Source organism: Heteronotia binoei, chromosome 2, assembly GCF_032191835.1.
Source record: "Heteronotia binoei isolate CCM8104 ecotype False Entrance Well chromosome 2, APGP_CSIRO_Hbin_v1, whole genome shotgun sequence".
Classification (NCBI taxonomy): Eukaryota; Metazoa; Chordata; class Lepidosauria; order Squamata; family Gekkonidae; genus Heteronotia; species Heteronotia binoei.
In genome coordinates, this window is record NC_083224.1 from 22,667,951 (window position 1) to 22,692,939 (window position 24,989).

General features: G+C 46.4%; 3 protein-coding genes across 3 annotated transcripts in view; all 3 read left to right on the forward strand.

Moving 5' to 3' along the window:
• LOC132566029 (zinc finger and SCAN domain-containing protein 31-like) overlaps window positions 1–24,989 on the forward strand; it is an 80,753-nt gene that overhangs the window by 20,446 nt on the left and 35,318 nt on the right. The gene's annotated exons all lie outside the window — the stretch shown is intronic.
• On the forward strand, window positions 9,972–17,034 carry LOC132567265 (zinc finger and SCAN domain-containing protein 23-like). Its single transcript, XM_060232953.1, has 3 exons — window positions 9,972–10,403; window positions 14,048–14,162; window positions 16,246–17,034. Exons 1-3 carry the CDS (start codon window positions 9,972–9,974, stop codon window positions 16,341–16,343), a joined length of 645 nt encoding a protein of 214 aa, XP_060088936.1. The 3' UTR covers window positions 16,344–17,034.
• Window positions 17,207–18,455, forward strand: LOC132567266 (zinc finger protein 135-like). Its single transcript, XM_060232954.1, has one exon. The coding sequence runs from the start codon at window positions 17,207–17,209 to the stop codon at window positions 18,434–18,436; it is 1,230 nt and encodes a 409-aa protein (XP_060088937.1). The 3' UTR covers window positions 18,437–18,455.

Genomic DNA, 24,989 nt, shown 5'->3' on the forward strand with positions numbered 1-24,989 from the left:
ACGTGGAAGGTCCTTGATACTGAGAAAAATTCCAGGATATGTTGGTAATGGGGACTTTCCAGCCAAAGATGACCCTTTTATTTTTGATTGGTTGAATTAGGTGGTCAGATACCTCAGAGAGGCATATAAAGAGAGGAGAGAAAGACCAGTAGAGTCGGAAGTTTAGGAAGGTCTTGACTCCTCCATCTCATCACCGAAGACAACTACCAGAAGACCCTAGGAGTGGTGAGATACAAAATACTGCTGTACTGCTATACCATGGGGAAGGTGTTGCTTTGCTGATATAATAGGCTAAACACTGTAGATATAGGGAACATTATAGATATGGAAGGTTGCAACCAGGTGAAATCTATAACCATGTATTCATTGTAATTTTTTCCATGAAAATCTTTGGATTGTAATTAACTTTGATTTTTAGAACTGTGTATTAGCAATACTAAAATAAATTGTCATGTATCTAAAGACTGAGTCTGATGTTCTCTTTCCTCTAAGGGTATTTTCCCAGAGTCTTGGACTAACGATACCCTCTCGTAAATTTCGGCTGTAAATAAATTTGGCCTATAAACCACAGAGGTTAACACTGGACTAGAATTTTGCTCTCTCCAAATGGTATACTTTCCTCTTACTACTTAATGCATTGCCTGCCTTCAGGTTTCCCCCCACCCCCGTCAGGTGACAAAGATTAAAAGTTCAGCAGTTGCCCATGTTTTCTCAAGTACTGGGTATGCTTGCAAATTTCCTTATAGAAAACAGCAATATCTATACTTATAAATTCCATAAATATGCCAAATAGTACAATGTTATATTTTAACACAGTGTAAAATAATGCATTGATGTTTTTCAATCAGTAAAAGATGTTTATGTTAGATAGGAAGTTAAGTTGTTTTAAATAAAGTACTGCTTTTCATAGGCCACCTTTCCCTCTGAGATTCAAGGTGGATTATATGCTGTAAATCAATGCTGTCAATACATAAGGTACAAGAAATCTGAAACAAATCATAAGTATTAAATCTGACATAGTAAACATTACAGAAAATGGTACTTTGTAAGTAGTGCAGTGAGAGCAAGATGATTCACTCAGCAGTAGATTATATATCTCCACTGACCTTTTCCCTTTATTCAAATACTTCCCTGAGCCTTTCCTTTATAATACAGCCCTGTCACCTGTGTAAGAATGGAAAAAGGGGGGGTTTGCTATCCTGAGAAACTCAGTTTTGCAGAGTTTGCAGAAAGCCAGGAGGGTGGAAGCCTTCCTGACCTCAGAGACGTCATTCCATAATGTGGGGGCCACAACCAAGGAGGTACGTGTACACCCAGTTGTTGATCTTGCCCAAGTGGAAAATACTTTCTTTTTCCATGTCTTTAGACTTTCAAGAAATTTTATACCTATACCTCCACGCCTGATTCTGCAGCTGGTCAGAATGATTCCTCTGACCGTAGCTGAACATCTGACCACCAACATCATCCTAAGGTACTTCATCTCTCCTCGGCCTGCCTCCAGGTGCCAGGAACAAGCTCCAAGGGCATCTTCTGAAGGAAGCAGTTGCCATACTGAGCCCACAGACACCTAACCTGAGCCCACTTTCTTTTATCTTCTTGTATTGCATGTGGTGATCTCAGAGAGAACTCCATTTTTCTGGGTTATACCTCTGAGGATGCCAGTCACAGTTGCTGGCGAAACGTCAGGTCTCACAATGCCAAGACCCAGGGGCGTAGCTAGGACTTTGGGGGCCTGGGGCCCAAGATTTATGTGGGCCCCCCAGACCCCCCACAGGACACTTTGGGGCTTTCGGCCCCCCACAGCTACCTGGAAGAACCAGCGTGGGCTTCGCTTCCGAGCCAGGCGCCCCCTCGGGTCAGCCCTTCCCGCGGCGCGCACCTGCCTTCGCCGTCCCTCACCTGTTCCGAGGAGGTGCCGCCTGCGCCAGCGGAGGGCTCTTCGAGTGCTGCGCGCCTGGGCCGCCTACAGCTGCTGCGCCGAAGGCGCCATGGGGCACTCCCAAGTCAGCGGCTGCCTTCGCTCCGGCGCCCGAGACGCCTCGGCTTTGGTCGAACACGAGGAGAGGGGAAGGCGAGGCGCTTCGAGCGGGACGAGGGGCAAAAAGCACCAGCCGCTGCCTCCCGCCGCCTCAGAGACCCGCTCCTCCGTTGCCAGTCAGCGCCTGCTCAGCCGGGCCAATGGGGAGTGGAGGGGCCGGCTGCAGCCAATTTCAGAGTTCGCGAGCAGAAAGGCGGGCCCGCCGAGGAGCAAGGAATGCCGCCTGGGGCTCCCGCTTGCTTGGGAAACAGGTGCCCACCGCCCAAGGTCACGGAGCCAAGGGGAAATTTCCTGCCCCGCACCAGACACGCTCAGCTTGTCACACGCGCTCGTGCACACCCAGGAAGGGGGGACTTGGGGACTCCCTGCTGCAACACGCCCTCAGCCTGCGCACGAAGAAACTCTGTGAGAGTTAGCAGCTTTCTGCAGGGAGAGAAGGGGAGGCAGGCGCTGGTTTTGTACATCCCAGGCAGCCGGCTTCTGAGGGGCCCCTTGGCATTGCCAAGGGGCCCCCCAGACCTGGGGCGACCCGCCCCCCCGCCCTCCCTCCCTACGCCACTGCCAAGACCATGGCCACACAGCCTGGAAAATCTACAACAACCGGAAACTGTCATTGGGCAAAAGGACTTCAGCATTACCTGCATCCATGTTTATGGTTTCTTCTGGTCTTCTTGGGTCTGGTGTTTTTGGAAAATTGTTCTTTCAGGCTATAGCCTCTCTATACCTATGGACTCCTAGATAAAGTGTCTATGTTTTGGAGTTGGAATTCCTTGTTGTTATAACTTACCTGTGTTGGTTGTTTAGACTCTGTAATGTATAACTATACAGTGCCTTGATTCATTAATATATAAGTAACTCGTGAATTTATATGTTCCTAGTATTTGTACTTGTTCAGCTTAGTTCATTCACTGGGGGAGCTCTTGTTTGCTTTTTCTGGCCACATACACCCAGACAACACTGTACCTAACAGCAATAATTACACCATCTCAGGCTCATTCACTTGCTCAGCTTCCAGCATTCTATATGCTATTAAATGCCAACAATGCCCTTCAGTTCTCTACATAGGGCAAACAGGACAAACCCTGAGAAACCAGAAGAACACTTCAGCCTTCCAGGACATTCAACGGGTGACCTCAGAGTAGTTGTTTTACTGCCAAGGAATTTAAAGAACAGAATGGAAAGGGAAATTGCAGAATTACAAGTTATAATGAAACTTGGAGCAAACACCTCCCTGGGACTGACCAGGGATATAATGGTTTCTTATCTCATTACATAGGCTAAACCCACTCTCACCAAGTAGAGCTACATCCACTGTATTGCAATGTTTTTCTTTCAAAAGAGTGTATCAGAATAATGTCTTTTTTGTTCTGACATACTGGAATAAGGGATGTTGGTTATCTCATGACATATGCTAAACCCATCTCCTAATATATTATTTTTTGTATTGGCAAACTGGAATGATGTTTATAATACTATGCTACATGTTAAATTAGGTGGACAGAAACACCCCTAAGAAAAAGATGTTCTTAGTTTAACCCCTGCTTGAGGAGAAATAAAACAGTTAACAGACTCTACATTTATTACCTTGTGATGATGGACTGATCATTCTCCAACTGTGACAAGTTTTTTGCCTTTGTTGTTTCCCCACATAACTGATGTTACCCAGACCAAACTTATGATTTTAAAAAAATTGTTAATTTCACTATTTTGCCATTGAATTCTAACTAGGGTTGCCAAGTCCAATTCAAGAAATATCTGGGGATTTTGGGGGTGGAGCCAGGAGACTTTGGGGGTGGAGCCAAGATCAAGGCTGTGATGAGCATAATTGAACTCCAAAGGGAGTTCTGGCCATCACATTTAAAGGGACAGCACACCTTTTCAATGCCTTTCTTCCATAGGAAATAAAGAAGGATAAGGGCACCTTCTTTTGGGGCTCACAGAATTGCACCCCCTGGTCCAATCTTTTTGAAACTTGGTGGGTACTTGGGGGACAGGCACTAGATGCTATATTGAAAATTTGGTGCCTCTGCCCCAAAAAACAGCCCTCCCCAGAGCCCCAGATACCCGCGGATCAATTCTCCACGATTTTCTATGGGAATAGATCTCTATAGGGAATAATAGAGTTCCCAAGCAGACATTTCTCTCCCCTCCCCCCGCTTTCTGATGACCCTGAAGCGGGGGGGGGGCCTCCAAACCGGGGGATCCCCTGCCCCCACCTGGGGATTGGCAACCCTAATTCTAACTTTGTATTATTTTTGCATACTTGACCACTGCCCACCAACTATATGTAGCAATACTCATTGTACCTTATTTCATCATCTGTTGAAGTGTGCATGCACACGAAAGCTTCCATTCCGAATAAAACTTTCTTGGCCTTAAAGGTGGAATGCAACTTTGTTCTAAGTGGGGACTTGATGGAGGTTTATCAAATTATGCATGAGGTGCAGATAGTGGGAAAAGAGAACTTTTTCTCCCTCTCCCGAATTACTAGAACTCAAGGGCATCCCACTGCAAATAGTTAAACCGGACTTCCTTCCGGGGTCAGAATGCTGGACCAGATGAACCCACCGTGGCCTAACCCAGGAGGGCCGATTCTCTGGTGGAACAATGGATTGCATGGATTCCCCAGTCCAGGTCTAGCTCCCTCCTCCCATGGAGTTTCCCAGCCGTTACTTCGTGGAGGAGAAAGGATCGAGGCTAGGCGAGGAAGGGACTGGGGGGAGCCCCTTGTTCAGCCTCTGCCTGAGACTTGGGGCTGATCCAGGCTGGGGTCCTCCCCTCCCCCCCCCCCCGTGCGGGGTGACTCCCGAGCAGCCCCACTGAGCTGCATTGTAGGGCGTCGCTGACCGCAGCCGGGCTGAATGAAGCCCAGTCCCGCGGTGTGTGTGTTTGCGGGGGGGGAGTTGTCTTTCCGGGGAGGGCAGGGAGCTTTTCTCGAGGCTTTTTCTGCAGCCGTGAAAGGGTTAAAAGAGGCGAGCTTTTTGCTAGAGAGGCCGACAAAGGAAGGGGGCGGGAGGGGAAAGAGGACGGAGGAGGGACTCCAGACACAGAAGAGCCCGGGAAGATCCCCTCCGCAGTCGGTCCTTGCGGTCTCCGCAGAGAGGGATTCAGATGCCGCCACGTGTTCAGGGGAGGGGCCCTTTTAAATCCTTTCCAAAGGTGAAGTTCTGTCGGGATTTCCCTTTGTCTGCGCAGGTGGGAGGAAGATGGCTGGAGGTGCCTGCCGGGGGAGGGGTCTGCAGGGCTTGCAGGGGGGGGAGGCCAGCAGCATCCTGCCCTGCTGGAGGGTGGATGGAGTTTATCCGAGATGGATTGCTAATAGTTTTATATTTTGTGTGCAAGCACCAGTGGCGTAGCTAGGGCTTTGGGGGCCCGGGGCCCAAGATTTATGTGGGCCCCCCATGTGTGTGCACGCCTCCAGAAACAGGATATGATGTCACTTCCGGTGATGTCACTTCCGCAAGATGGCCACCACAGAGCACAGAGAATGCAAACTGAAACTGGCGCCCTCTGACGTTGCAGACCGCTCCTGCACACCACAGTGGCAAGCGAGCCAATGATCAGCAGGGGGCGGAGCCAGGGAGGCAGCTGAAGCCTGGTTTCGGCTAGGGGCAGGATGCCAGCAGGGCTCTTGCAGCAGGCACAAGTGACTTGGTGGCAGCAGCTGCCAGAGTCTCCAGTGGCGCAAAAAGCCACAAGGCTGACAGGTCTAATGGTGCCTCTTGCAGCAGCCGAAAGATGCCTTTGGGTTTGGGCACCACACTGCACGCTCCTTCCTCTCCGCCCATGCAGTGTTAACAGTTCCTCATTGGGAAGGACCTGTAGAGAGATTTCTATGGCCATGGCAGGGGTGGCTTAACTGCGGCTCAGGAGACACGTGTCTCATTCACACATATTGTGTGGCTCTCAAAGCCCCCACTGACCTATTGGCTGGCTTGGAGAAGGCATTTGTCTCTTTAAATCACATCTCCAAGCCAAGCCAGCAGGCAGCTTGGACTTGGGAGAATTCATCCAAAGTGAAAGTTGCTTTCTTTCCACTTCTCCCTCCCTCTCTCCATCGATTTGCCTTCCTTCCTTCCTTCCTTCCTTCCTTCCTTCCTTCCTTCCTTCCTTCCTTCCTTCCTTCCTTCCTTCCTTCCTTCCTTCCTTCCGTCCGTCTTGTGGCTCCTCAAACATCTGATGTTCATGTCTTGTGGCTCTCAGACATCTGTTTATTCTGTGTGGCTCTTACATGAAGTAAGTTTGGCCACTCCTGGTATATGATCCCCTATATTGAAATATTGCTGTCTCTCTGTTGTTTGGTTTGGTCTCTTGAAAAAAACCTGTAATAATAATATTTATGCCTTCATTAAAATATCAATTTAAAAATATGATGCCATGGAGCACCAAGCAGCCATTTCATTCCTCCCAAGGGATGGAGATCAGCAGCAATTCAGGGACATCTCCAGGGGTCATACACGCTTGGAAGGATTTGTGTGCACTTGTAGGAGCTCCTGGATACTTTTCTGGTGTGGACATTGTGGAAGAACTTCAGACTCCCCTCTGAGAAAGGGATGTGAAACGTCGGAGGTCGACCTTGCGGAGTCTTCTGGAAATGGGCTTTCAAATGAGAATCCGATCATTTTCTAGACGAGCACTTTTGCACCAAGCCCTTTATTTATTGTTGGAATCAATTTTCCTCTGAGGATTTGTGCGCTGCTAGAATTGCTGCCAAGAGTTAACCCACCCTGTGAAACATTGTACTAATGAGGGGTGTTGATATCACTGTGTGTTGGTATTATTTTGGTATTATTGTGTTGGTAAATCTTGGTATTATTGGTATGGGATGTTTTTTGTTATTACAGGGGTGGCCCACGGCAGCTCTCCAGATGTTTTTTTTTGCCTACCACTCCCATCAGCCCCAGCCAGCATGCTGGTAGTGGTAGGCAAAAAAAACATCTGGAGAGCTGCCGTGGGCCACCTCTGCAATTAGATTCCTGTGTGTGTCTTTTGGGTTGCCACGTGGAAGTGCAGTGAAGCCCCCTTGGCGACGGGGCTGCTGCGGGGGTCCTGCCCCACGGCCCCTCAGATCTCGGGGACGCGCGTGTGGGGCAGCAGGGAGATATGTTGCCAGATAAAATAAAACAGCAGACCTGTGGCACCTCAAAGACTAACAAAATTAATTCCAGCATGCATAAGTCTGAGGTTTCATCAGAGGCATATGTGAGTTCTGACTCATGCAAGTTTATGCTGGAATAAAAGGTGTTAATCTTTAAGTAGTCAATAGACTCCTGTTTTTTGCTGCTGCAGACAAACACAGGTATCCATCTGGAATTCTAGGCTATCGGATTAAGTCATGGTGGAAGTGGAGTTCCCAGCATTCATTTATTTATATTTTATTTAGTACATTTAATCTCATCCTTCCTCCAAGGAGTTTAGGGTGGCATACATTGTTCTCCCCTCCTCCATGTTGTCCTCACAACAAACCCTATGAGGTAAATTAGGTGGAGTGAGTCGTGACTGACCCAAGGTCAACAAGCAAACATCATGGCAGAGGATCTGAACCAAGATCTTGGAGATTCGTGTTTGACAGTCTAAATGACCCTCCTCCTTTCCCCGTCTTCCGCAGCCAGTCAGTCACAGAGGACAGAGAGCCCGATCCCACTACAGCTGCTTACTCAAAAGTCGGCTAGTCCGCTTTCGGTGTTTCCAACCCCCTTACCGGAAAGCGCATCGGATTCATAGCAGCTTTAAAGAAGCCGCGTTGACACCCTTGTATAAATCCCGCTTCGGTCGCTTCTAAGAAGGCGTGCGCAAAACGGCAATACTAACGCCCTATGCATTTTATCGGGAGTAACTTTCACTGATTTCAACTGGATTTACTCCTCAGTGGGCCTCTCAGGATTGCAGCAGCCGCCTTACAGCCCGATCCTTATGCTCATCATAGGCATAATTAGCCTGTCCTTCAGCACTGTTGATCCCGATCCCAGGATCAGGCTGCGCAAGGGTCTTGTAAAGCGGCTCCACGCGCATCTTTCTCCCCCAGCTCCCGGCAGCAATCCTGGGCGCACTTGGGAACCCCTCTTGTTTCCGAAGTTTCAGGAAACTGACTTGGTCTAAAGACCCCCCCCCCCTTAAAAAAAAAAAAAGGCGTGAAGGTTTTGTTTTTTAATAAAAGCATCAAGACCAACCGAAACAAGACAAAACCAGCGTGCAAACTTTCGACTTCTCCAGAAATCTTCAGCAAGCTGGATGTTGTTTTTGGGGGGGGGGAGGGAGGGGAGAAAAACTGGTATAGCAAGCCACGATTGTTAACGCTTGCAGACGCCAGACGCGGCGCCGGTCAGCCTTGCTAGACAATGCTGGGTCGGGTCTTCTTCCAGAGGAGGCGCGTCCCGCCCGACCCCGGCCAGTCAGTCAGTCAGCCAGTCAGACCGGCGGTTGGCGGTTGCCGTCCACTCCCCTCTCCCCGCCGCGGGAGAAGCCCGAGAAGGAGGCTGGTGCGCACACACGCCTTCTGAGGCGAGGGAGCGAGAGAGGAGAAAAAGCGACCCGCCTTTCCCGCGCTTTGCTTTCAACTCGATTGTGTGAGAGAGTGAGGGGGGGAAAAAGGGGGGGAAGGGAAGGGAACGAGGAGCCCCGTGCGTGCGCGCGCCCCTCCCCACCCCCCTTCTTCCGCCGTGCGCGCGCGCTCCCCCTCGCTGTCGGGCGCCGCGGGCGCCTCCATTCTTTTTCTCCCCCCCCTTTCAGCGCAGCAACGTCACGGCCATTGTTTGGGGGGCCCCCTTGCCAACGCGGGGACCCCCAGGCCTGGGGCGGACCGCCCTCCCCGCCCCCCCCCTCCCTACGCGTCTGGCAAGCACACTTCTTCAGAATAGTCCAGGTCTTTGCATTGTGTAAGAAAGGAAATATAAGAGCCCCGTGGTGCAGAGTGGTAAAGCTGCAGTAGTGAAGTCGGAGCCCTCTGCTCACGACTTAAGTTCAATCCCAGCAAAAGCTGGTTCAGGTAGCCAGCTCCAGGTTGAGTCAGCCTTCCATCCTTCCAAGGTTGGTAAAATGAGTACCCAGCTTGCTGGGGGGAAAGTGTAGATGACTGGGGAAGGCAATGGCAAACCACCCCGTAAAAAGTTTGCCTTGAAAACAATGTTACCCCAGAGTTGAAAACGACTGGTGCTTGTGCAGGGGATTACCGTTACCTTTTAAAGAAAGGAAATATAGGTCTACACTTGTGCAAATTTCTTTGTAAGACTGATGGAGCTCCATTCCATGCGACTTAATATAGTGCCTTCCATGAAAATAGATTCACGTGGGTAGCCATGATTGCACATGAAAGCTTATTCCTTGAATAAACTTTTTTTGGTCTTAAAGGTGCCACTGGACTCAAACATTGTTCTGCCACTTCAGGCCAACATGACTGTCCACCTGAATCTACATTATAGTCCACCACCTAATGGTTAAGCCCTTACTGATGCCTTTGTCCTGGGTTCCAGTTTACCTTCAGATGTATCCACTAGAGAGACCAATCCCCAGAAACTGGAAGCCAAGCTCATAACATCCACAACATATTTTAAAAGGAGAAGAGGCAGGCACAGCAGGTGAGGGGCTTTCAGTCACTCCATTCAAGCTATGACCTTATCCTAAGGCTTCCTGCCAGTTATTGTGAACTGCCATCAATTGGTGTATTTGTTGCTTGAAAGGATCAAACAAGCATATCTTTAAAAACTTGATATGTAATATAGCACAGGGACATTAATCCTGATCTACAAACTAAACAAGGATGCTTTTTCTGATCCACCAGGGTAATCCTTAGGTGTCTCTTCACCGTGATCAATATAACTCCGTTCTCTTTTTCTTCCTGCCTTTCTGATGTCTTCCCCTCTCCCTCTTCACAGCCAAGTGAATAAGAGTGTCTTTGAAAGAGTGTCAGAGACAACCCAAGAGGAAGGGGAAAGAGATGGAAGAGAAGGACCCCAAAGACCCTGGAACTGGCCTTCAAAAAAAGATATCAAAAAAAGGTCGCCATCCCATCCAAGCAGCGAGTGGTGCTGAATTCCAGGAAAGAGCTGTGCCAGAGATCTTGGTTCAGGACACTGTGACCACAGATGTACGCAGCCGATGCTTCCGGCAGTTCTGTTACCAGGAGGCTGATGGACCCCGAGAGGTTTGCAGCCGGCTCCATGAACTTTGTAAGGACTGGCTGGAGCCAGAGAGGCGCACCAAGAAGGAGATTGTGGACCTGGTGATCCTGGAGCAGTTCCTGGCCATCCTGCCGCAGGAAGTGCAGGGCTGGGTGAGAGGATGCGGGCCAGAGACCAGTTCCCAGGCAGTGGCCCTGGCTGAAGGTTTCCTCCTGAATCAGGCAGAGGAGAAGAGGCAGGCACAGCAGGTGAGGGGCTTTCAGTCACTCCACTCAAGCTATGACCTTATCCTAAGGCTTCCTGCCAGTTATTCCGCTGTGTGTGTGAACTGCCATCAAGTCACTTCAGCCTTATGGCAACCTTACAAATGTCCTCTCCTTAATAGCCTTGCTCACATCTTGCAGACCGAAGGCCCTTGTGGCTTACTTGATTGAGTCAGTGCTTCACGTGTTTGCTTTTCTCTTTTCCTGCTACCTTCAACTTCTCTTAGCATTATTGTCTTTTCCAATGACTCCCGTCTTCTCATAATGTCACTAAAATACGATAGCCTCAGTCGAGTCGAGCTTCCAGGGAGAGGTAAGGCTTGATTTGATCTAAAATCCACTTATTTGTCTTTTTTGTGGCCTGTGGTATCTGTAGAAACACTCTCCTCCAACACCACAAAGAATCAACTTTCTTCCTCCCAGCTTTATTCCTTGTTCTGCTTTCACGCCCACACATAGTAATGGGGGAGTACTGTGGCACAAATTAACATGAGCTTGGTCACCAGTGACACATCCTTAAGAATCTTTTCCAGCTCCTTCCTGGCTGCCCTTCCCAGTCTCAGTCTCCTGATTTCTTGTTTGCAGTTTCCCTTTTGGTTGATGAAGTTAGAGTCCAGGGGCACCTTTAAGACCAAGAAAGTTTTTTTTCAACGTATGACTTTTCCTGTGGAAGCATACTTATTCAGATACAATAAAATGGAAGGTAACCATTCAATCTTATAAACAGGACTGAAAAGTAAATTCGCATATAACATGATGAAGACATTTTGAGACAAAACAGGAACAACAAGCCAAGTCCACAGGGTCAACAGCTTTATGGATCCAGTTAAGGGGCAGCAATAGTGAAAGCAATAAATATGTCCAAATAGAAAATAAGGGTGTAAGAGACTCTTTTCTAATTGTGGTGAAATTAACCGAGATTCCTTTACAACACCCCATTCATCTTCCCGCAAGTGTGAAGGTAGTATACAGCATTTTTTCCTTTTTAGCTGGGGTGAGGTGCAGTATATTTCAAATTTCAATGGATTGATGTTGGAGGAAGGAAACAGAAAATCTTGAACAACTTCAGTTTCTTCATAATCAGCATTCAATTTCTGTAATTCTTCACTAGTCATTATTTTTGCCTTCCTGGTCTTCAGCTGTAATCTTCCTTTAACATTTTCTGCTCTAGCCTTCATTAATAATGTTTTCAGGTCTTTACTACTTTCTGCCAGTAATGTGGTCTCATCTGCATATCTCAGATTCTTAATCTTCCTTCCTACCATTTTCACTTCCCCATCTTCTCAATGTAATCCAGCTTTCCTTATTCTATGTTCTGCATATAGATTGATGAGACAGGGAGATAACATGCATCCTACTCTGGCACCAATTGGAAATCGTTCTATTTCTGCATATTCTAACAGTAATCTCTTGCCCAGGATATGTATCAATACAATCAGATGTTGTGGCACACTCATTTCTTTTCAAACCAACCATACCTTTGCTTGATCCCAGCAGTCAAAAGAATGGATGAAGGCTGTGAATCACAAGCTGGTTTTCTTCTGAAATGCTCTCCTTTGCTCCATTAACCAATGTGAATTTGCAGTATGATCTCAGGTGCCTCTTCCTTCTGTAAATCCACGTGGAACATCTGGCATTTCTCTTTCATTATATGACCACAGGCCTTGTTGTAAATTGTTGAGCATCACTTGACTTGCATGAGGAATTAATGCAGTGGTCCGATAGTTGCTCAGTCTTTGATGTCTCTGTTTTTTGGAATTGGAATTTAATGTGCACATTTCCATTCTGTGGGCCATTATTTTGTTTCCATCTTTGTTAGATTCTTATTAAGATTTTGATGGACTCCTTTTCTGTGGCTTGGAATACCTCCCCTGATATCCCATCTACTTATAAGAACATAAGAGAAGCCATATTGGATCAGGCCCATGGCCCATCCAGTCCAACACTCTGTGTCACATAGTGGCCAAAAAAACCAACTGCCATCAGGAGGTCCACCAGTGGGTCCCGGACACTAGAAGCCCTCCCACTGTGCCCCCCCCCCAAGCACCAAGAATACAGAGCATCACTGCCCCAGACAGAAAGTTCCAACGATAAGCTGTGGCTAATAGCCACTGATGGACCTCTGCTCCATCTGCTTATCCAATCCCCTCTTGAAGCTGTCTATACTTGTAGCCGCCGCCACCTCCTGTGGCAGTGAATTCCACATGTTAATCATCCTTTGGGTGAAGAAGCACTTCCTTTTATCAGTTCTAACCCAACTGCTTAGCAATTTCATTGAATGTCCACGAGTTCTCGTATTGTGAGAAAAGGAGAAAAGTACTTTCTCTCCCTTCTCTATCCCATGCATAATCTTGTAAACCTCTATTATGTCACCCCTCAGTCGACGTTTCTCCAAGCTAGAGCCCCAAGCGTTTTAACTTTTCTTCCTAGAGAAAGTGTTCCAACCCTTTAATCATTCTAGTTGCCCTTTTCTGGACTTTTCCCAATACTATAATAGCTTTTTTGAGGTGCAGTGACCAGAATTGTACACAATATTCGAAATGAGGCTGCACTAGCGATTTATACAGGTGCATTATGATACTGACTGAGTTGTTTTCAATTCCCTTTGTAATAATTCCTAGTATGGCGTTGGCCTTTTTTATTCACAGACTGTCTCGACATTTACAGTGAGTTATCTACCAAAATCCCAAAATCTCTCTCTTGGTCAGACTCTGCCAGTTCACACCCCATCAACTTGTATTTATAGTTAGGATTTTTGGCCCCAATGTGCATTACTTTGCATTTGACCATGTTAAACCTCATTTGCCATGTTGATGTTCACTCGTCCAGCCTCGACAGATCCCTTTGGAGTGCCTCACAATCCTCTCTGGTTCTTGCCACCCTGAACAATTTAGTGTCATCCACAAAGTTAGCCACTTCACTGCTTACTCCCAACTCCAGATCATTAATGAACATGTTAAAAAGCATCGGACCCAGTACTGAGCCCTGTGGCACCTCACTGCTTGCTATTCTCCACTGAGAAAATTGCCCATTTATACTCACTCTTCGTTTCCTATTAATAAGCCAGTTTTTGATCCACAAGAGGACTTGTCCTTTTACTCCATGACTCTCGAGCTTACTAAGGAGCCTTTGATGAGGAACTTTATCAAAAGCTTTCTGGAAGTCAAGGTAAACAACATCTATTGGGTTCCCTTTGTCCACATGTTTGTTCACCCCCTCAAAGAACTCTTAACAGGTTAGTGAGACAAGATCTTCCCTTACAGAACCTATGCTGAATCTTCCTCAATCACTCCTGGTGATTTCTTTCTTCCAGTTCTTCTCAGTGCAGTTAAACTTTCTAAAACTCTTCTTTGTTGTTCAACATATTCTTCTTGAAAGGTATCTGTCCTTCTTTCATATGTTTCTTATAATGCTTAGATATATTGCTCCTATGTTTTCTTCGATATTTCTTTGATATTTCTTCTTCTAGATAATTCAATAGGCTGGGAAGAAAATCCAACCCTGGTTCTTGCCCCTGTGGCTATAGCAGCTCTGGTGGTCAGGGATGAGGAGTTTGGGAGTGGGTCAGGATCCATCCCTCCTCCCTGTTCCATTCCTTCTCTTACCCCTATCCCTTGCTGTTGTTTCAGATGTGGGGAGGATCCGTGAAGGTGGAAGGAAAGTTCTCTGAGGCAGAAGGAGCTCTGTCAGAGGAAGGTCAGAGGGCACAGGCCCAGGAGCATGCCCGAGAGGCCCTGTCAAGTGGTAAGGGGGCCTCCTGCCCAGAAGGGATTGGGACATGTAGTGAAGTTGTTGAGCAGAAGCTTCAGGACTGGAGAAAAGGAAAATACTTCTATGTAGAATGGAGTTCTGGGGGAAAGTGCCCTAGGATGTTGCGATGTCCACTCCCACTTTAAGGGGTAGTGTACAGATTCATGGAGACCAATTCCATTCATATTTACATTAATGGAAATAGGCATATCTCACCTTCCATCCACTGGAAGGACTCAAGGTGGCTGAAAAAAGAAAAGGGAGAGAAATCTGGGTGCAGCTATGAGAGAAGGTGAATCAATAGAAATTCCACACTCCCCTGACCAGCATGGCCCCAAATGACCAAGGTCATCAGATCTCAGAAGCTAAGAATGGTCAGCCCTGATTAGTTTTTAGATTGGGAGACCTCCAAAGAAATTCAAGGTTGTTCTGGAGAGGCAGGCAATGACATACCACCTCTGCATCTCTCTTGCTTTGAAGAACTGGAGTCCCCATAAGTCAGCTGTGACTTGATAGTGCTTTAGATGCACCAACCCACCATATTCTGGGGTAGGAAATCTCATAAGTTCCATTGCCACAAGCCAGTAATTTGGGCTCTGTGTCCCTGCGTAGCAGGAAAACCCCACTTTGCCAATTAAAGCAGGTGCAGAGACAAAGGAGGTCTGAGGCAAGATCAGGAGAACAGCTTTTCTTTTATTTGAATAGACACGTGCGGGCCAGACTTCCTCGGCATCTGCCCAAAAGTGGAAGTCTGAGCCCCGATTACAGTTAGGCAAGGCTTTTTATACCATTTCTCAACATAGATGTTTACATTCATGGTGCTCTTATACACGTCCTGCACTGATGGCACAAGTTGTCCACTTCCGTACCTTTTAGCACTGACCCATTCTGTGGTTTGCTGTTTTGTCAGCACAGACCGTTATCCACGTGTTAACATGCTAGGTGGTTTTCTTGCTGGTGCCTATGCGGCTTACAGTGTCAGCTTACTGTAACTTCTGCTTTTTCCCTATACTATTTGTGCTGTTTTGTTAAGAGACACATTTGATCATACTTAAAACTCTATTTGGCCTACAGCCTGATTATTACTTAGTAGGCTGTGCTATATACTCATTACAATGGCTTTTGGCTGGTCATGCATGAATTGCTTAGGCAAATGCATATATATATATATCAGCTTTCACAGAGTCAAAAAAGGGGAAGTGAAAAGGAAACCCACAGGCCTTCAGTAAACACACAGCTTGGTTGCTAAGATGTCACAATCCACGTTCAGTTAACCGCTAGCTAGTTCCTCTTTTAGCAGCTGCTTCACACAAAGCACACAGAGGCATTTCTAAAAGCATTTCTGTTTGCCTTATTGTCCCTACGTTGCCATTAGCCCCCCCAGCCCCCTTAATATAGATTATTGATATCGCTATTGTCTCTTGGCCTGTTGCCACACCTGCTTAAAGGCTTTTCCAGGGCATCTGGGGGGCCACAGTCAGAAAGGGGATACTGGATTAGGGATGCCAGTCCGTGGACTAGATCCATGTGAGGGTTCAGGATCGAGCATGGTGTCATTTTCATGTCTTGTTTGGCTGAAAACCTGGATGTGAACTCAAAGCATCAGCAGACACTCTGGAAACGCATTGGCAGTTCCCCAGAGTGTTAGCTGATGTGCTAAAATCATATGGATTTGGGGCAGGATGTGATGGTGACGTGTCATGCGATGTGATTTCAGGTCACCTCCTTTTCTCCTGCCATTCCTGACTCCAGGATGGGTAAGAAGCCCCAGCAGGTGGGAGAATGTCACCGCTAGACTTTTGTTCTGATCCAGCAGGGATGTTGCAACCATTTGAGCTCCAAGGGCACATTTCAAGTCTTACAGAAGTCTGAAATGCGTTGACAGCATTTATAACCCCCCGAGGCTCATGGGTACCTTTCTTACAGTTGACTAAAAGTTATGACAACTTTTCTTGAGTGTAAAGAAGACAAAGTTTCAGAATCCTAGGAAAGGGGATGCATAAGCAGGATTCAGACAAGCAAAGAACATCGAAATATGAGGCTAAAATCCTTCCTTCCAATTTTGTCTCCTTTTCAGGCAGTGAAGACATTTTGTTGAACCGTTTTCTTTGCAGAGAACTGGAAACAGCAGCTCCACCTCTGGTCCAGGTAGGGGGGGAAATGAACGGGGAATAGTCAGGGCCTTTGCTCCATTCTCAGGGATGCTTTTGCTCCTGTTGTCTGAGGAAGAGATGCAAATTGATAGCCAACTGCTGGAATGGCATCAATTCAACCTACGATGAGTGCTTGTGTTTTCTCTTAATAATGCAACTTATTCTTAGGAATGCAACTTATTCACAGTGGAAAAAAAATATGTATTACAGAAACTTGACATTCAAAACAACATCATATAATACAAAAACCTTACATCTGCCTGAGGCTATACCACAGGAAAAAGACACTGCTTAAGTCATCTGAAAAAATATGGATGGTGTCTCTTCCTCAGTAACTTTTTGTATGGCATAGACACTCAGAATCTTGGCAGAATATTGTTGGTCTTAGCCTGCTTTATTTCCTATGGTTCACTGAAGAAGGGAGACCAAAATGAGACAATTATCCAGAAATCTTGTGTGAACTTGAGAATTTGTGAACTTTGGATTGAATTTCTGATTCAGCAACTTTGTACTTTGTATCTGTTAACTGAGTAATTTTGATGTTGTAACTCTGTATTTTAGACTTACATCCCTTGAATGACACAAAACTTGTAAAGTTATTGATTTTTCAGGCAAATGTAAGATTTTTGTATCATGAAAATGTTGTCTTGAATGACCAGTTTCTGTAATCTCTATATTGTTCACTATGAATAAGTTACGTTATTAAGAGAAAACACAGGCACTCATGGTAGTTTGAATAACTTTATTTTGATGCCATTCCATCAGTTGGCTTTCAAAAGTCTGAGGAAGAGACACTCTGAATGGCAGTGCTGTTACAGATACCGAGTTCTCCCTCTTCCACCCTCACAAAATACCGTGGTCGAGAGGGTCAGATATCTTCCTGGCATGGTCTCTGATGAGGGAATCTGCTTTTTCTTTCAGTCTCCATGTTCCTTTGAGAAGCCTTTTGAATGCTTAGAGTGTGGGAAGAGGTTCAGTCACAGAAGCACTCTTCACCACCATCAAAATATCCATACAGGGGAGAAGCCTTTTGAATGCTCAGAGTGTGGGAAGAGTTTCAGTCACAGTAGCAATCTTCAAAAACATCTAAGAACCCACACAGGGGAGAAGCCTTTTGAATGCTCAGAGTGTGGAAAGAGGTTCAGTGACAGAAGTACTCTTCAGCGTCATCAGAGAATCCATACAGGGAAGAAGCCTTTTGAATGCTCAGAATGTGGGAAGAGATTCATTCGGAGTGGCCATCTTCAAAGTCATCTCCGAGCCCACACAGGGGAGAAGCCTTTTGAATGCTCAGAGTGTGGGAAGAGATTCAGTCAGAGTGGCCATCTTCGACAGCATCAAAGAACCCACACAGGGGAGAAGTCTTTTGAATGCTCAGAGTGTGGGAAGAGGTTCAGTGACAAGAGCACTCTTCACCACCATCAAAGTATCCATACAGGGGAGAAGCCTTTTGAATGTTCAGAGTGTGGGAAGAGATTCAGCCACAGTAGCAGTCTTCAAAAACATCTAAGAACCCACACAGGGGAGAAGCCTTTTGAATGCTCAGAGTGCGGGAAGAGATTCAGTCAGAATGGCAGTCTTCAACTGCATCAAAGAACCCACACAGGGGAGAAGCCTTTTGAATGCTCAGAGTGTGGGAAGAGATTCAGTCACAGAAGCACTCTTCACCACCATCAAAGTATCCATACAGGGGAGAAGCCTTTTGAATGCTCAGAGTGTGGGAAAAGATTCAGTCACAATAGCAGTCTTCAGAAACATCTAAGAATCCATAGAGGGGATAAGGCCTTTGAATGCTCAGAGTGTGGAAAGAAACTTAGGGACAATAGCAGTCTTCAAAAACATCAAAGAATCCATACAGGGGAGAAGCCTTTTGAATGCTCAGAGTGTGGGAAGGGATTCAGTCAGAGTGGCAGTCTTCAACTGCATCAAAGAACCCACACAGGGGAGAAGCCTTTTGAATGCTCAGAGTGTGGGAAGAGATTCAGTCAGAGTGGCAGTCTTCAAAAACATCAAAGAACCCACACAGGAGAGAAGCCTTTTGAATGCTCAGAGTGTGGGAAGAGATTCAGTCGGAGTGGCAGTCTTCAGATGCATCAAGGAACCCACACAGGGTAGAAGCCTTTTGAATGCTCAGAGTGTGGGAAGAAATTCAGTCACAGAAGCACTCTTCACCACCATCAAAATATCCATATAGGAGAGAAGCCTTTTGAATGCTCAGAGTGTGGGAAGAAATTCAGTCAGAGTAGCCATTTTTAGCAGCATCAAGGAATCCATAGAGGGCAAAAACCTTTTGAATAGAAATTCAGTCAGCATGCTTACGTTCAACAACATCTAAGAACTCACACAGGGAAAAACCATGTAACTTCTTGGCCTAGGAAGGCATATTGAACTCTGTTGTTACTAGGATATGACATGAATTTTATGGACTTTACTAGTAATAAGGCCCATTGTAGGGAGATATACAGTGGATGCTAGAAATTTGCTATAGGTGGGTTTATGGCCTTGGCATGGGGCTGTGGGTGGGGGGAAAAGATAGAAAGAGGCAAGGTATGTCAAGAAGGCAGTAATTTGGAAGGGAAATGGAGAAAGTGGGGAAATGTGGGAAAGGTTATCAGAGAAGAGGGGTATCTTGAGAAAGAAGGGATGGGGGGCAAAAGAGATGGGGGTAGATTGCTTTCCATCTCTTCCCCCCTGCCTGCATCCTCTGTAAAGAAAAAGGGCAGTTTTTCTTCACAGTGGGGTCCAAAGCATTCTTCTCTTCCCTCTTTTGATCTGCACAACAACCCTCTGGGACAGGTTAGGCTGAAAGTCTGTGACTGGTCTGAAATCACCCAGTCAGCTTCCACAGCAAGAGGCTGGGTCTGGCAGACCCTGCTCTGAAGTGCCAGCTGCCACATCATACTGGCTGTCATAGGTGGGAGACTTCAGCAGGTTATAATGATTCAGAGTGTACCAGTTTCTCTCAGGGAAATGATATCTGCCGATCTGGAGAGAAGTTGTAGTTCTGAGTGATCTCCAGGCCTCACCTGGAGATTGGCAACAATGGTTTCCTAGGAGGAGATGCCTGGTTTGGGATGGAGTCTATGGCATTGTTCTTGTCTGAGTTCCCACTCTTCCTCAAACCCTACCCTCTCCAGGCTTCACCCCTCAAATCTCCAAGAATTTCCAAATCTAGAGTTGGCAACCTTCTGTTTCTCAGCCAAACATCAACCTACCTTTATCTGACCCCTGACTTCAGTTTTCCATCTCCTCTCCCCACCCTAGTCTTTCTCCACATTGGGGACCAAAGCAGTTTACATAATTTTTCTCTCGCCTTTTTGATCTGCACAACCCTGTGAGGTAGGTTATGTTGAAAGTCTGTGACTGGTCTGAAATCACCCAGTCAGCTTCCACAGTGGGAATCCGGGTCTGGCAGACCCCGCCCTAAAGTGCTGGCTGTTGTGTCACAGTGGCTGTCAAAGTGATTGTGGGCTGAAACCATATGTAATACTTCCACTTAAATGTACTTTAAATAGGATACTTTTAAGAGATGAACTGGGCTCTATTTCTTACATTTGCTAAATAACTGCAGCACCATCCCCTTCAATTATATATCAATAAAATCATGCCAGAAACTTATTTCCCTGAGGATCTAATGGAGCACCATTTATGAATCTTTACTATAGCTCTGTGTCTTATACCTTTAAGAAAAAGCTATCCAAGACACAGCTGCATGGAGTTACCTAAATTAGTTTTCTTTAAGTAGAATTTTCAAGCTTTTTGGAGAGAGCATTTTGCCAGTAAAATTTAGAAGGCTTTTGCATTTAGTTAGAAGAGGTTCAGGATTGGCTTGCTTCTAAATTAAACACTTATGTGGTATTGAGAGCATTTTGCCATCAAAATTCATTAGGCTTTTGCATCTGGTTAGAAAAGAGATTCAGAAATAGCTGGCTCCTAATGTAAATGTAATGCAGAGAGCATTTGGCCAGCCAAATCCAGAAGGCTTTTGCATCTGATTAGGGAAGAGGTTTAGAACTGGCTTGCTCCTAGTGTAGAATGTAGATTCAGATTTGCATTAGAACATGCACAGAGTACCATTTACATTTGCACTAACTCTCCCTCTCTCGGCTTGACTTCGCGAACGAAGATTTAAGAAAGGTGCAGTAGTCCACGTCTGCTGCAGGCTCACTGGTGACTGACAAGACCAATGAACAGGCAAGTCCGGCCACAGTGGCTGCAGGAAAAAGTCTGATTTGAGGTTGGTGCTGTAGCAGTGCGATTCTTCCTCAATCTCCTTTTGTCCTCAAGACCAGCTATGCGTGCGTTCTCAAAGGAAGAGACAGCCTGGTGGATGGTGTGCCTCCATGCTTTGCGATCTGAGGCTAGGTCAGACCACTGGTGATGGTTGATGCAACAGGTACCAAGGGATTTCTTCAAGGAGTCCTTGTACCTCTTCTTTGGTGCCCCTCTATTTCGATGGCCGGTGGAAAGTTCGCCATACAGGGCAATCTTGGGAAGGCGGTGGTTTTCCATCACTAACTCTAATCATAGAACATATGTGCACTAACTGATCACAGAACCTGCCTTAATATACATGACATGGGCTCATGGTGGTCTTTGAGAACAAAGAGGGAAAGTACATTGCATACCACAAAGGCCTTTCTCCACTAAGAATATGTTATCTGGGTATGTCCTGTAAACATCTTCTAGAAGAAAGGAGATAATTTTCCTACCACCAGAAAAAGCCTAGCTTGAAGGTCAGAACACTCCCCACAGTAGAAATTTCACCTATTGATACATTCTCTGGAACCGAGCTGGAAATCTAAAACAAAGAACCCCTTGGCCATATGCACATCCCTAGAAGAACACCTAACCGCAGAGTTCCGTCCAGATGCTAGATGCCAGGAAGACAGGAGATGGGGAGTACAGAACAAAGAAATCCCCAAGGAATTACTTCATCCTGAAAGAGACGGACTTTAAGCCAGTGAGATACCACAAAAGGCCTGTAATGCTTTAGGGCCTCCTAAAATCATTAGTAAATTTTGACCTTGGGATGCCCAGAGTCAGGCCAAGAATCTAGTGTTTTCTTAAATTGTAACTTAGACCTGGGGCCTGGAGTGTTAGTGTTTACATAAGCCTAGGCAGGGTTGGTATGTAACTTTGACAAATTGGGTTCAGCTGTGAGGGGTGCCAGGAAGAGAGAGCTTGTTTAATTGAGAGAAGATATTTTTCCACTGCAGGGGAGAGGTTTGGGATTAATCTAGATCACTCTGTGACTAAGGAGTGGATTTAACATCGCAGGTGAAATTGATTGCAAGGGCCCTGGCAATTAATGGGACCTGGCTATAAAGAATAGGTATTCCAAGCCCAATTTGAGTCTGACGCCTCTCAGACTTCCTTCATGCCTCAGTGTGTTGTTCTGCTGTTAAACTGAACTCGGAGTGATGGCAGTATTTTTGTGTTGTAACCTTGGTGTACCTGGCTGAACTTTAATATTATTATTATTAATACCCTACAGTCCTATTCTGACTGAAGTTCTATATTTATTTATTATTTATTACATTTGACTTATATCCCGCCCTCTCCGCAAGCGGACTCGGGGCGGCTCACAGTATCATATCTACACAGTTAAACCAATAAAATATATAAAACCATAATTTACATTTACATTTTCCAGTTTAAAAACATATTACAATTTTTAAAACCATTATATAGTGCTGAATCCATACATTATAAGCGGCATTAAAAAATTCCAAGCAGTGATCACCGGCATTCTGTGTGATGTCCGGTGGCAGCCATCTTTTCGTCAAGCATCGAAGGCCTGCTTGAACAACTCGGTCTTACAGGCCCTGCGGAATGCAGACAGATCCCGCAGGGCCCATATGGCTTCTGGAAGGGCATTCCAAAGCTCTGGTGCTGCCACCGAAAAAGCCCTAGATCTTGTCAAGCATAACCTGGCTTCTTTTGGTCTGGGAGCAGAGAGTAGGTTTTTTGCCCCTGAACGCAGTGCTCTCTGGGGATATATGGAGAAAGGCGGTCCCGTAGATATGCAGGTCCCTGACCAGTTCTTATAGCCAGCTTCAAGAGGGGATTGGATAAAAATACAGAGCAGAGGTCCATCAGTGGTTATTAGCCGCAGTGTGTGTGTGTATGTATTTTGGCCACTGTGTGATACAGAGTGTTGGACTGGATGGGCCATTGGCCTGATCCAACATGGCTTCTCTTATATTCTTATGTTCTTAAGTTGACTACGTCTGGCAACTATGCTAAATGTTAGTAAGGCTGGTTAAGCATAGGTCTGTTACTTTCATGCCTTCCTATAACCTTAATGGTTAATTCTTCTTTGCACACAATAAAATATCTCTTATCAGTTAAACTGTGTGGAGTCTTTGGCTTCAAGTCTCCAAAGGCTAAATTCAGTGTCTTAGACTGGGGCTACCTACTGAGATAAGAATTCTTTACTGAGAGCCTTCCTTGCAGGGTGATAATTAGTCTCCCAGGAAGGGCTGGAGTTTTTCTTTGAGACTCTGGCCTTGGGAACCTGTGGGGTGGTGGCAGCAATAGAGACACAGGCTGGACTCCTGGGGGCTAGCAAGGGTCCTTGGACACTGGAGCCTAGCCTAACTGGGACTCCCTGCCAGCCAGTAGTGGGAGCTGGCTGCTCACAGGGGGTGGAATTCCTTTACAAGGCCAAAAGTGAGGATTTTTGTAACCAATCAACTAGACCTGCTTTGTTATCCAAATTGTATAAATGTTGGGGCTTTGTGAAGATGGGTTTGAGGAAAAACACAGGAAGGATGTTGGTACAGAAAGTGTGGCTTTTCCTCCTGCCACTGGTGGTAATAAAGGAATCTGAATCAACTCACTTGGATCTCTTGGTGTTGAGTCTCTTAAATTGGGCTGGAGGGGCTCAACTTTTGGCACTGATGTTGTTTGCAACACTAGTATAAACACCTGAGGCTGAGAGGGATAGAGCATGGGTGGCTAAACTTGCTTAACATAAGAGCTGCATAGAATAAACATCAGATGTTTGAGAGTTGGAACGAAAGAGAACAGATGGGAGGGAGGGAAAGGTGGAAAGAAAGGAACTTTAAATGTATTCTCCAAGCCACGGGCTGGCTTGCCATGGGGAAGTTATTTGAAGAGAGAAATGCTTTAACCAGCTGATGGGGTTGGTGGGGGGGAGGTTTGGAGAGCCACACAATATGTCTGAAAGAACCACATGTAGCTCCCGAACTGCAGTTTGGCCAGCCCTGTTCAAGGCCACGTTATGTCAACAAATTATGCCAACAAATCTAGAAAACGCAACAGTGGCCACAGGATTGGAAAAGATCAGTTTATATTCCAATCCCAAAGAAGGGTAATGCCAAGGAATGTTCAAACTATCACACCATTGCACTCATTTCTCATGAGTTAACATGACCTTGCTGGCATAGGTCATGTTAACGATCCTACAAGCTAGGCTTCAGCAGTATGTCGATCGGGAACTACCAGAAATTCGAGCTGGGTTTTGGAGAGGCAGAGGAACTAGAGATCAAATTGCCAACATTCACTGGATTAAGGAGAAAGCGCGGGAGTATCAGAAAAACGTCTATTTCTGCTTCATTGACTATGCTAAAGCCTTTGATTGTGTGGATCACAACAAACTGTGGCAAGTCCTTAAAGAGATGGGAGTACCTGACCACCTCACATGTCTCCTGAGAAACCTGTAAGTAGTAAATAGCCCCCCACGCATTTTTAAGGAAGGGGGCGTGGCCAGTGACATCACCAGAAGCTGTGTCAACCCATGCATAATTAATGAAGGGGGCATGGCCAGTGACATCACATCCGGTGACGTCACCGGAAACTCTCATCAGGTCATGACCCCAATGATGTCACACCCAGGTCATGACCCCACCCCCATGTGACCTAGCCCCCATCAATCACCATTTATGCCCCACCATGACGTAGCTACCCCGCATATTTAATTAATTAAGCACCTCCAGGAAATGACCTTACTGACTCACACCACGTGATGCAGCCAGGCCAATCAGCATCTATGTCCACCCCGCTGTGACGTAGCTACCCCGCATATTTAATTAATTAAGCACCTCCTCCAGGAAATGACCTTACTGACTCACACCACGTGGCGTAGCCAGGCCAATCAGCATCTATGTCCACCCCCGCTGTGACGTAGCAACCCTGCATATTAATCGAGCAGGCTGGAAATCACACGTGTAGCCCCTTCCCCTGCCCCCTTCTCTACTGCCACCCACTGCAGTGTCATTGAACTTCAGCCTGTGGCACCCCACCCCGGAAATTGGGGCCATCACTGAGAAGGCCTGAGTAGGTCTGTGTGACCCCTCTAACAACATGCCCAGTCACCCCTGGCCAATAGCAAATGGGGCTGGGGTCCACCCCCACCCAGCCCACCCCCACCAGGTTTTTTTAGAAAAGGAGCCATTTGTGCTTGAACACACGTGCACAGGCTCTTGCTGAGAACATGAAAACTTCGGCCAGGTCCAAGGTATTCACCACACCACTGCCATTGGGGAGGCCTAGCTTCAACAACATTGGCGCTTCTGGCAGGCAGCTGGTATTTGACATTCCTTCTGCATCTACTACGTACTTTGGCGGCGTCCCTATGCGCTGTACTTACCGAATCTCCAATGAGGCTGCGGAGATGCCCGAGCACTCCGCAACTCCAGAG

What these genes read in the sequence shown, in the direction of transcription:
- LOC132567265 (XM_060232953.1), top strand. Translation starts at nt 9,972, where the DNA reads ATGGAAGAGAAGGACCCCAAAGACCCTGGAACTGGCCTTCAAAAAAAG. An exon ending in AGAAGAGGCAGGCACAGCAG is followed by an intron (nt 10,404 to 14,047) that starts GTGAGGGGCTTT and finishes CTGTTGTTTCAG; the next exon opens with ATGTGGGGAGGATCCGTGAA. An exon ending in CCGAGAGGCCCTGTCAAGTG is followed by an intron (nt 14,163 to 16,245) that starts GTAAGGGGGCCT and finishes TCTCCTTTTCAG; the next exon opens with GCAGTGAAGACATTTTGTTG.
- LOC132567266 (XM_060232954.1), top strand. Translation starts at nt 17,207, where the DNA reads ATGGTCTCTGATGAGGGAATCTGCTTTTTCTTTCAGTCTCCATGTTCC.